The 13,682-nt window shown below is 31.4% G+C and overlaps 1 protein-coding gene across 1 annotated transcript in view; it reads right to left on the bottom strand.

Moving 5' to 3' along the window:
* Positions 1-1,469: 1,469 nt before the first annotated feature.
* The window catches only part of dntt (deoxynucleotidyltransferase, terminal), a 192,236-nt gene continuing 180,023 nt past the window's right edge, over positions 1,470-13,682 (bottom strand). The window contains exon 14 of the mRNA XM_051126245.1: positions 1,470-2,877. Within this exon, the coding sequence (XP_050982202.1) occupies positions 2,791-2,877 (87 nt within the window). The 3' untranslated portion in view covers positions 1,470-2,790. The remainder of the gene's footprint in view (positions 2,878-13,682) is intronic.

The following is a 13,682-nucleotide window of genomic DNA, read 5'->3' as shown; positions in this document are numbered from 1 at the left end:
ATGATGAAGAGCTCTGCATGCGACAAAACCTCAGTGTTTACAGCTGAACAAACACTGATAGAGTCTTTAAATATCACACCGCGTCTACTCGGATAATAAAAATGAGTTATAAGACCGTTTGGTTAACATTCCCATTAAAATGTTACTTCTGAATGTTTTTAAATGCTGCAAAACCTTTCTTTTTCTTGATTATATGAACATAAAGAACATTAAGTAAATGTTTCATTTCCTTATTTGGTAAACATTACGGGAACGATACTGAAATTAGCAAATAATAACTTTTAAAGAAACATTAGATGAACATTTGCAACTAATGCAAAACTACTAAATAGCAACATTTATAAAACATTAAACAAACATCCAACGTTTTAAAAACGCTCCATAAACGATGTATGACTAATGTTTTTGTGCTTAATTTTAGTGAATCTTACTAAAGACCAGATAACTTTGAACCTTGCAAAACCTCCAAGTAACATTACTGGAAGAATGTCTGTATATAACTTTAAAAGAACCTTGCAAAAATGAAAATGCTTCCTGTTAGCGAGTATGTTCATTTTAAGATCAGTCAGTGAAAGTTTGTTTCAGCCAAAACAGTTCAGACTTACTCTAGGACAAGGCTTAAACTATGTCTGAGAAACCGGGGGTTAGAATATTTAAACAGAAAAAACTGTATATAAAGTTACATTTTTGATACAAATAAAGTTAGTAGAATGCTGTAAGAAACATTTTTGTAAACCTTAAATAATGTTCTAATCAAAAGAAAAGTACATTTTAACATTCTTACCATTTTAAATGTTTAAATGTTACAATTTACAATTTAAAAATGTTGAAATCTTATATTTAGAATGTTAAACTTTTTTTGTAAACTTAAAATAAATTTTTAATTATGACAAGAAACAGGACATTTTAACGTTCTTACAATATTTAAAAATAAAAAATTCAAATAATGTTACATTTTGGTTACAAATAAAGTTATTAGAATGTTGTAAGAAACATTTTTGTAACTTTTTAAATTTTTAAACTACAATCAGAAAACTGGACATTTAAACATTCTTAAAACATTAAAAACATTCAAATAACATTACATTTTGGGTACAAATAAAGTTAGCAGAAGGTTGTGATGAATGGATTTGCAACCTTTAAATAACGTTCCAAATATTATGGGAATGTTACTTTTGAATGTTCCTTAATCATCTGAAACTAGTAGCTAATAATGTTTAAAAAAATGTTACTCAAACATTTTTTTTAAACATTTTTAAGTGGTTACATGAACATTAAAGACAACATTATGAGAATGTTACTTTTGGATGTTCTATAAACCATGTGAAACTACTAAGTAGTAACATTTCTAAAACATTAAAAAAACATCCAACAAAAAAGTTTTTTAAAAACATTCCATAAACAATGTATGGCTAATGCTTTTTATTTTAAAGTTCAGAAAATGTTACTAAAGAGCAGATAACTTTAAAACAAACCTTTAATCAACATTACTGGAAGAGCATTTGTATATACATTTGAGAGAACCTTGCAAAAATTCTTAAACTGTTTCGTGTTAGCAAGTATGCGTGATGCATCACAGAGTAACAGTGTTACATTATTTTCATTATAATTAACAGATACATTTAAAAAAAAAAAAAAAGCTGTTTACATATACAGCCAGCTCGTGATAATTTCTACTAATTTAAATCACATTTTGATTAACCTTCACTAATGTTCAAAGGGTCTATTGACAAAAAAAGCTGTTCTGATGTAATATCATGCAACGCTACTAACTAAACTAAGACTAAGAGAAGAAAAAGTTGAATAATCGTCTAATTAAATCTTAAAAAACACAGTTTAAGCCAAACCACAGTTTAAAGTTAATTTTGCAACCCATTTTAAATGTTATAATTGGACATACACTACAGTTCAAAAGTTTGGGTTCAGTAAGTTTTTTTCTTTTTTTTTTTTTTTTTGGAAAGGAATACTTGTATTCAACAAGGATGCATTATTTTAATAACTGATATCAAAAGTGACAGTAAAGGCATTTATAATGTTACAAATGATTTCTATTTTAAATAAATGCTGTTCTTTTGAACTTTCTAAAAAAAGAATCCTAAAATAATCCTAAAAAAATTAAATGCATCACATTTTTCACAAAAATATTGGGCAGCACATCTGTTCTCAACATTGATAATTGTTTTGAAGTTTTCTACATCAGATCAGTATATTAGAATATCATGTGACACTGAAGACTGAAGTAAAGATGTTGAAAATTCAGCTTTGATCACAGAAATAAATTACATTTTACCAGATATTCACATGGAAAACAGCTATTGTATATTACAATAATATTTCACAATTTTTACTTCATTTTGACCAAATAAAAGCAGCCTTGGTGAATATAAGAGACTACTTTTTAAAAAAATTGAACTGTAGTGTATTTCCAAACAAAACATGAGTGGGATTCGATTTCATCCATCATTATTTTTGCATTTTCATTTTGCACAACAGAAATGACAGTTTTTGTTAAATGCTTTGCTTGAAAAGTGTGCTTGTGCATCTTTCTTTTAAATAATCAGCTAATGCATGGACATTTAGACATTTGTAAGTGTGTCCAAATACTTTTGGGTGTTGCTGTATGTGTATTTTAAAAAAAAAGAAAACAGAACTTTGTGAACTATCAATAATGCTCACACTGGCTGATGAAATCATACTGCGGTTGTTTGAGTGTGAATCAGCATCGGCGTCATGTGGAGGGTGTTGAATCTGTCCAGAACATCAGCAGGCTTCACAGAGCAGAGACTGAAACTAGGCATTTCGTTGCCAAGGTTCAATATACTCTAAACCCAAATGGGCAAAGATGTCCTCTTCCGTGTTAGCAGGCAAGAAGGTATTCTGGAGAGAGACAGAGAGGGAACGGTGAGTTCGTGTGATTTCCGCTGTCTGTCACAGCGCTGAGAAATGAACCGAAGCGGCGGCATGTGAGGAAACTCACTGGATTTGACGAATGATTCAACAGAAAGACTGTGAGAGGATGAAGAATTACTGCAGCCATGTTATTGCACATTTAAAGGTCAGTACATGTGATTGTTTCAGATTGCTGAATCCTCTGTGTTTACATTGAGTCTCACAAATGATTGTCTCAACTGAAGGGTCAGAAGCAAACAACGGGTCACAGGTGACAAGGAAAAGCAATGCTGAATGCCAAGGATAAAATGCAGTTAACCATACAGCTGTGCAAAGTTACGATCGCCAACAAAAAAAAAAAAAAAAAAAAAAAAAAAAAAAAAAAAAATGGAAACCTTTATTTTAACCACAGAATAAAAAAAATAAAGGTAATTGTCACTTTTTACATTATTTACCATAGAAATATTATGGTTTTTTTATAACATTTATGACTGCTATGGTGCCAGCTGTGGTCCGATCTCCCTGAAACTTTGCATGCTTGTTTAGAATCACCTGTCGCATGTGCTCAGCGGGTTTCGTTTGGAGTTTTCGTTTAGGCTTTATAGGCTTTTGGGTGTATTTGGACGGGTCCCTTTTCTAAAGGACCCAATCAGAGTTTCCCAAAGGGTAAATTTCAACGTTTTTAATAATTATTGACCTAGAGCAGTGGTTCTCAAACTTTTTATACCAAGCACCAACTCAGAAAATATTTGTCTCTCCAAGTACCACCATAAAGACTAACATTAAAACACAGTAGGATAGTAGGCCAAACTATTCAGCTACAGCTCTGCACAGTTCAAAAAATGAGGCAGTTTTATTCCTAATAAGAATATTTATTTATGTCAGCCACATTGTAAAGACTGCACAGTGCTTACAAACAAGGAAATAAAAAACTTAATGATTGCATTAAAATGTGTTGTACCTAAAAGTTACATAAAAACTGTATTGTGTTTTAACATTAACTTATATTTAATTTAGTGATTCCTCTGTGTACCACTAGAGGGAGCATGAGTACCACTAGTGGTACTTGTACCACACTTTGAGAACCACTGACCTAGAAAGTCCAGAGAATTGCACTGCAGTGTTTTTTTTTCCCAGACTGAGCGAAAAACTAGGACTAGTTCACAAAAGTAAGTTAAAAACAAGGTTTGATTGACAGCAGTGATTCTAGAGCCATGAAAATGACAGACATTTTCATGTTGCTAGGACAAATGGTTGCCTACTTATAGCCATTTTTATAGCGCCACCAAGTGGCCAATTTCTGCTTCTTTTTTTTTTTTCTGTGACCTCAGCTTGACCTCTCACATAAGTGTGCAATGATAGAGTTTGGCAATGATATCTCATTCCGTTTAGGATTTTAGGCAGTTTACTAATAGTGGCCCTGCCTCCTTAGACCATTTTGGCATCCCTTTGCGACGGTGAGTTGAAAGTGCAACTTTTTTTTTTTGATAATTATTGATATTCACTCTCCAGAGAATCTTTCTGCACTGGTTTGGTTCCAATTGGGTGGAAAACCTAAATAGTAAAAATAGGTTTTGCAAAAGATGCGAAATACACGAAAATGTCACGCTCACAAACGAATCAGAATCGTTTTGTTAGGTTTCAATGACATAAGACACTTGAGCGAGTTCATACTTTTGCTCACTGTAGCGCCCCCGTCAGGCCGTTTGGGGCAATCCTTAGTCACATTATAGGGGGTGTGAGTACTACCATCCCTCCAAGTTTCAAGTCTCACGATCAGTTTTATGTGGAAATTGCTCATTTGTGACCATTCTAACAATTACAATATCATAATATCATATAATTCATTTATTTTGGTACACTGAAAAAAGCAATAAACAATATTCAATTGCATGTTTCTGGCAACTTATATCACAGTAAAGAATTCTGAGTTTATATCTCGCAATTCTGGCTTTTTTGGGAAAACAATTGGTGTACACTGTAAAAAGAAATTGTTGAGTCAACTTAAAATAATTTGTTACCTGGCTGAAAATTTGAAGTTTAGTCAACGCAAATAAGTTTAGTCAACTTGAAAGGTTAGTCTAAGTGACAACTTGGATATTTGTGTTGACTAAAATTAAAATTTTAACGCAGCCAGGTAACAAATTATTTTAAATTAAAGCCACAATTTTTTTGACAGTGTTGAAACAATTTTCACTTAGATACTGCTAGTAAATTTCACAAACAATTACAAAGAATTGCAAGTAACACACTGAATTAAAATTCTGGAGTAGAACAACTGAAACAGTATTTTCAGTAACACATTGAATTGAACATGAAATTCTTAAGTAAAAATACTGAAATGTACTTCAACAATTTCAGCTTTTTTACAATTTATTTATTTTTTTAATTGTGAGATAAAAAGTGACAATTAGCTTTATTTTTTATTCTGTGGTTAAAATGGGTTTCCATAAAAATCGACTCAACTTTTTGCATATGCTCATCTTTGACCCATGATTTTTTTTTCTTTAGCTTTACACACACCCACACACACACCCACACAAAAGTCTGTCTGATTGGCATCCACTGAAGTGTTTCATGAGCAAATACACAAAAAAACATTCCATAAATAATGTATAAATTATGTTTCTGTCCTAACGCTTTGATAACTTTGGAAGAACATTAATAGAACGTTTGTTCATATCTTTGAAAGAACCTTACCAGAACATTCTAAGAGTATCTACATGCACAAGCTCTTACTGACTTTCCCTACAGTTGAGCAGCATTCACCTCAGCCTGCGTGTCACATATGATGATTATAGAGCGAACCGGATCCGTGCGGCGCATTAACAAACCCTCCTGACCTTGCCAGGGACGGTGTGAGGGGACAAAGTCATTCTAGATGTCATAAGTGATGAGCGAGGGAGAAGGTGCGCTTGTGCTCAGGGCGTGATGTCATGAGACGGTAAATATCTCGGCTGGAGAGGCGAGTCTGACTCACCGCGGCAGAGGAAGGGAAGCTGTGAGCTCCACACGTCCTGCCTGGAAGTGCTAAACTGGAACTAACTTGTCAGAATGAGGCAGAGGAAATAGAAAGCATGTGAACACATTTAGCAGGAGCGACAGGCTGCTGCACAAACCAGGTGGAAAGACGAGCTCCAGCTATCAGCTTTAATTTCCCACATCGTTATTTGAGGGAGGACACAGATATATATACATTCTGTTGATTTTTTTATTTTTTCATTTTAATGTTTATTTTTGCTCACCAAGGCTGCATTTATTTGAACAAAAATACAGTAAAAAATGCAAAAATGCAATTTAATTTAAAATAGCTGTTTTCTATGAGAAAAAAACTTTTTTGATTTTCAAGGACTTCAGTCTCAACTCTTTCAAATTAAAACTATGGTTAATTTTCTTTTTATTTCTTTTTAGGGATTTGTATTTGCATATAGTTTAATTTTCTTTTTTATCTGTTTTGTTTTTATATGTACTGCCTTAATGGTTTCATCTTTACTACTGTTTAATAAAAAGATTTGTGAAACCACTCCGAAATCTGGATCTGAAACAAATGATTCACAATTCACGCTCTGAAGTCCCAAACTGAATCAAATGATTCGCAAACCTGCACTAAAGTCTCAATCTGAATCAAATGATTTGCGAACCCGCTCCGAAGTTCCGACCAGAATCAAATGATTCACAATCCGCATTCTGATTCAAATAAAATGATTCATGATACATGCTCCAAAGTTCTGATTTGAATCAAATGATTCGCGATATGCAGAGTTACAATCTAAATCAAACGATTCGTTAACCCGCTCCGAAAGTCCCAATCTAAATCAAATGATTCGTCATTAACTGAAGTCGCGATCTGAATCAAATGATTCCCAATCCGATTGGAACGCTTTGTAACGATTTGGAGTTTGGACTGATTTGGAGTTTTGAAAAACTCAGTTTCACTCATCACTGCATGCTTTTTAAAATCATTACAAGCAATTTTCGAAATTCAAAAGTCACTGGCTCTTTTAATTTGATCTGTTTCTTTTTTTTTTTTTTTTTGACTAGTGAATCGCTTTAATAAATGATCGAAGTCACACGTTTGAATCAATCAGAGTGGTTCCAGTGTAAATGACTGATTCAGTTCAAAATGAAATTGATTCAGTTCATCTGTTCCTCTTTTCCTGTCTTCAGCCATGTTTACATGACACTATTGGTACTACTACTGGCTTAGCTCACTAGTTTTATGTTTTATTAGTTTTTAAATTTTTTACTAGTTTTATTAACTGAAATAATGGGGGGAAAAAGCATTTTGTTTTTTGAACTGTGTGAATTTTGTGTGAAAAGATATTAAAGATATATAAAAAATAAACACTTATTTTAATAGATACATTGTATCATTTAATAGATACATTTAATAATTCAAGCACTTTTCAAGTACCTCTTCAGGAATATTGCTGTTTTAAAGGGTTTTCCAGGCCTAAAATTTCAAAAAGTCAAATTCAAGTGCTTCATGCACTTTAAGCACCTTGTATTTCACCTGTGTGAAATATTATTAGAATTTAAAACAGCCTTCTATGTGAATATCTGTTAAACTGTATTTGATTACTGTGATCAAAGCTGAATTTTCAACATCATTACTCCAGTCTTCAGCATCACATGATCCTTCAGAAATCATTTTAATATGCTGATTTGCTGCTCAAGAAACATTTCTGATTATTATCAATGTTGAAAACAGTTGTGCTGCATAATATTTTAGTGGAAACCGTCATACATTTTATTTCAAAATCTTTATTTCAAAATCTTCAAATTTTATTTCAAAAGAACAGCATTTATTTGAAATAAAAATATTTTTTAACTTTATAAATGTTTTTACTGTGACTTTTAATAATTTCATTGCATCCTGTGCTGAGAAAAAAATAATAATTTCCTTACCAAAAAAAAAAAACAACAACAGCACAACAGACACAATGGGAGTCTGTTTCTGTAACTGAAAGTGTATTACTAACACATGGCACATCCAAACTTTGCAAACTGGTTTTGGCAAGCAAAAAGCTGCATTTTCTGAAAAAAAATTAAAAAAAATAAATTTTGCACTCCATTCGACCATTTTTGATGAAATCTGGCAGCGTGTGTGTAACAATTTCTCCACTGAGAGAGTATCAGCAGTGCACAGATCTGGCGGGAAGCGTTGGACGGGCTCTCAGCCCTGCTCAAATCACACGTGATCCACACGCCAAACTACAGCCATTTCCCACAATCCCTCGGACTCTCCATACGGGACGAGCTCCACATTAATTACAGCACACAAACGCATCCAGAAGACTTCACACGTCCAGCTGATCTGCAGCTAATGCTCATATACAAACACATCAGTCGTGCGCCTTATTCAAAAACACCATCACTTTAAAGCTGTAATATGCATTTCATTCCGTGGCACTGCTTTATTCAGCATTTAAGTGGCGTAATTTGGTATTAATGAGATGGCGCCAAGCCGGTCATTATTCTGTTATGATGCTCACTGATCTCTTGAGTAAATGAAGTGCTGCTGATGCGTCCATATAATCCTGTGTTTATGACAAACACTAAAAGTGCAGATGTGTTCATATCCTTCAAGTTTAAGTGTCTCATTTCATAATAACTCCTAATAGGTTTCACAAACACTCCTACTGTGCTTTCTGTACTTTCTTTCATTGTTCAATCAACAAGACAACTTCCAGGCTAACAGGGAACGTTCCCAAAACATTCTGGCAAGGTTCTCTCAAAGTTCTGAACAAATGTTTAGTTGGACGTTTATCTAACATTTAAAGGACAAGTACACGTTCAAAACGACATACACTAACTGTCATGAGCCGGAACAAAAACAGTCCAGGCAGAGTAAGACAAGACGAGCTTTGACATTAAAAGTATATAAACTGTATTATTTTTATGAAAATAACCAATCATTTTGCTAGATAAGACCGTTCTTCCTCGGCTGGGATCGTTTACAACCGCATTTGTGATCGTCTGAAGCCGCATTTAATCCCTTTTTTGAAAGTTCAAAATCGGGGCACCATATCAGTCCATTATATGGAGAAAAATGCTGAAATGTTTTCCTCAAAAAACATAATTTCTTTACGACTGAAGAAAGAAAGACATGAACATCTTGGATGACAAGGGGTGAGTACATTATATGTGAATCTTTGTTTTGGAAGTGAACTTCTCCTTTAATGCAACTACTCAGTCACCAAGTAACAAAAATATGTTTTAAGACCATTTTACTAACATTCCACTTAAGTTATGAAAACATTATTTCAGAATGTTATTTGCACATTCAAAATGTTTTTTTTTATGTTTGAAAAAAAGTTTTTTTCTCTTGGTTATGGGAATGTTCTATTTTATTATTTTGCAAAAATTATGAAAATGTTACTTTTGAATGTTCTCTAAACCATCACAGATCAATGTCCATCTAATAAAGGTTTACCCTAATATTTGTTACAGTGGTCAACATGAAATTGCATTTGGACTGATTTTTGAATGTATCACCTTCATGTTTCATGTTCTTGTTGAATGGTTTTGTTGGTCTGTCTGTAAGGCCTATTAACCTTCCAACTTCCAGAATTTTTCAGAGCTTTCAAACCAGGTTTTGTAAAGTCAGCATTTAAAGGTGCAGTGTGTAATATTTACGAGAATTTATTGGCAGAAATGCAATATAGCATACAAAACTATGTTTTCAGAGGTGTGTAAAGACCTTACATAATAAGCCGTTATGATTTTATAACCTTAGAATGAGCAATTTATATCTACATACACTGCGGGTCCCCTTACATGGAAGTCGCCATTTAGTGCCGCCGTGTTTCTATAGTAGCCCTAAACGGACAAACCTCTACAGAGCGCGTTTCGTCAGTACGTTGTTCAAGAACCGACAGAGCGTCAGTCTTCGTCGGAAAAAAAAAGAAAACTTGATGCAGCCAGATGAAGTCGGGACAGACGACGGCAGAAATCCCGGATAAACATCGGTGTGGCTTTTCCCAGATGGAAGGCGCTTATGCGGTTGGGCTGACGGAGGAGGGATTTCGTATGCACGATCGCATTTCACTCACCGCTAGATGCCGCTAAAAATTACACACTGCACCTTTAATGTTCAAACTCTGAATTTGAACTGCAGAATTGCAGTTGAAATTTGAATTCAAGGAAGCAGAATTCAAATTTAAAATTCAAAATTTAAATTTTTGAAATTCATGTAAGACTCCAACTGCTAAAGCACATTCCACATTGTGTTTGCTTTTACATTGTAGCAAACTAATGATTCTTTTGAGATGAGTAAATATTAAAGGGATATTTCACTGAAAAATAAAAATGATTCTCAAAACACATATGACTCTTTCTTCTGTGAAACACAAAAAGAAAACCTTGGATATCAAACAACATGACCTTCATTACATGGACAAAAAACTATTTTCAAAATATCTTATTTTGTGTTTCATTGAAGAAAGGCGTCAGAAGCAAGTTTGAAACATCATGAAGGTGAGCAAATGATGATAGAATTTATATTTTTGGCTACTAAGTTCATAATAACCTAAATAAATGGCTCATATAAGGGTAGCTGACAAACAGCCAGTGAATTTTTATTTTTATTTTTTGTAAAAGACCATTTTTGAAGAAGAAATGCACATATCTAGCGCAAATGATCTTTGAGAAAATACAAAGGGTCACTAACTTCAATTTGTTCAGTTTTTATTTTTATTTTTTATTTTTTTACATTTTTACTGCACTGTATCATAAAATCATAAATTTGTCCTATGGTGTGACATAGCAAAAGTTAAGGGGAAAAAAAACTCTTAATAATATACAAGTAGCATAAGAGAGATTTATCTTCATTGTTAGACACTTATTTTCATATAGTGTTATTTAATAAATATGAAATTATAATTAACATCTCGTACAATTTTTTGCCTTGACTTATTGGGCAATTTCAAGACAAACTTTGACAACAAGATACACTTTGCTGTCATCTGTTCAGTTATATTTATAGAAAAAAAAGGAGTTAAACCAATCTTACTTAATCATTTAAAATGCTTCTTAAAGAGACCTTGTACTTAGGTGTGACATTTTTTGTCCTATGGTGTGAAAGTACAGGTGTCACACTGGATGACATTTTCTGTCACACCACAGGACGTTTCAGCCTTTTGTGTCAATTAATAACCTTGCTATTCCAAGCTAACCTGTCATTAGCAGTCTGCAAGACACATTTGCATAATTTTCCATGATTACGCAGTTTAACATAGTTTTTAATAAAAAAAAATACGTAGGGGTGTCACACCAAGGGACAACAAAACGTAACACTTTTGTAGTGGTGCCAAAAAAGTTAAATATTTAAACAATTCTAAGACAAAATTGTAACATTGTGTACATCGTGGGCTTGACGAGGGGCTTCAGTAACATGATCATGAAAGACAACACATATCGAGTTCCTACACTTTCAGAAATATATAGATGGAAAAAAATGATTGCCATTTACTAAAAAAGACACTTGTACAATTATTCCACAGGTATTTATTAACATTAAAAGTTGTAATTTACTGAACCATGCTTGAGACAGTCACACCATAGGACAATTTTGACATTTGGCTCAAAAAAAATCGAATAACACCGCAGCTTTTTTAAACAACAGTTCCTTGTAAAACAGCATTTTAAATAACGACTGTATTAATTATATTAAATTTTATCTTGTGGGACAGTGAAAATCCAATGTCACGTCAACAACCCATAAATAATCCATAAGCCAAATCTTATATAAGCCAATATAAATAGCGCTTTAATAATGTTAATTAAAAATATGACCCAAAAGCAGACTACTGGCTATTTTGTTTAGCATATTTGTAATAAATATAATGAACTCCTTAAAATTCCCAAAGCTACACAAGACTGCCTCTTCCTGCATGAATGGAGATCATTTTTCACTTTTTTTTTGTGCCGCTATCACACTGAGAGAAAGCATGAGCGCTGTGTGTGTGTTTACGGTCGTACAGATACAGAGGCTGCAGCCACATACCGTTATTAATATACTTGTCACAGCTTTGTGTGTCACAGCATTTCTCTGCTGTAATAGTGTTTAAATGTGTGCAGCAGATGCACTGCAGTCAGAAACACTCCCACACAGATCACAGGCGGCTCTCACAGACAGCTGGACCACACGGCACAGAATATGGACCCCAACGGCTGAAAAAATAAAACTACTTTTATCTACAATTGCTGCACTGAAAACAAAAATGGTGTAGAAACAATGTTCACTCAAAAATTGCTAGTAAATTTCAGGAATCATTAAAAAGAACTAACAAATAACAAATACTTGTAATAGTTTTTATTCATATTTTGAATCATTTATTTTTATGTTTTCAGTTTTAATTTGAATTTTATTTCGAGTTCAAGTAATTTGCAGTTTTATAATACGCTATTACAGTTTTTATTAATATTTTGTTTTGATTTAGTCTTTTCACTTTAATTTTATTTATTTGATTTTTTTAGTAGTTTGCAGTGTTATTTTAGTGTCAGTAATATAGTATTAAAGTTTTTGTTTATGTTTTCTTTATTATTTAAATTTTATAGTAATTTTGTTGGGTGTTTTGTCATTTTAAGTAGTTTTTGCGTTTTAATATATGCCTATTTAATTTTTATTAATTTTTTATTTCAGTTTTCGTTATATTATTGCATCACGTTAAACTAAATTAAAATGAGAAATGCTGACTTGGCAACACTTGCTGATTTGTTTTTTTTTTTCATTAACATTTATTTTATTTCAAGTTTCAAGTATTTTCAAAAATGAAATTATTTATAAATATATAATTGTTTATTTATTTATTTATTATTATTGGCATTATTGAGTATAAATAATTTAATACAATGTATTTAATAATTTTTAACTATAAAATAGTTTTAAATTTAAATATAATAAATGTATTATTATTATTATTATTATTATTATAGTTTTTTTAAGTTGTCACTATTATATATACAAAAATTATTACATAAAATGATTGAGATTACTAACTGAATATTGCTTTTGAAATTAAGAAATTTAAAAAAAAATAAATTATTTAAAAAATGAAATTATTTATAAATATAGTTTATTTATTATTATTATTATTATTATTATTGGCACCACTGAGTATAAAAAATGATTTTAAATATTGTATTTAATAACTGATTTAAATTTAATTATAATAAATTTATTATTATTATTATTTTTTTTTTTTTTTTTTTTTGTCACTACTGAATACACAAAAATGATTACATAAAATGATTGAGACATGAAACGAACTGAATACTGGTTTTGAAATAATTTACAATGTTTAATTAAATTGAAATGTTGATTTTTAAATGAAGTTTTACTTATAAATATATTATTTATTTTTTATTGTTTTATTATTATTATTATTATTATTATTATTATTATTATTATTATTCTGTTGGCACTATTGAGTATATTCTCTGCAATATCCAGCAGTGATATTTTAGTATCATTAATATGCTATTATAGTTTTTCTTAATATTTTAAATTAGGTTGTAATTTTTGTTTTTTGTCATTGTAAGTTTTTTTTTTTTTTTTGTTTAATATATGTGTATATATAGTTTTAGTTATTTTAGTATATCAAGTTAGACTAAATTAAAACGAGAAATTTGCCTTATATAGTTTAAAATAAATATATAATATTTATATTATCATAAAAACTTTATTCATATTAATTATATTTGGTTTCTTTATTATTTCTGTTATTTAATTTTACATTTTTATGTCAGTTAACATGTATTTTTATTTTTATTTTTTTTTTTATTTAGGT

This window comes from Labeo rohita, chromosome 13 (genome assembly GCF_022985175.1).
Source record: "Labeo rohita strain BAU-BD-2019 chromosome 13, IGBB_LRoh.1.0, whole genome shotgun sequence".
Taxonomy (NCBI): domain Eukaryota; kingdom Metazoa; phylum Chordata; class Actinopteri; order Cypriniformes; family Cyprinidae; genus Labeo; species Labeo rohita.
This window is presented reverse-complemented; position numbering and strand designations above follow the sequence as displayed.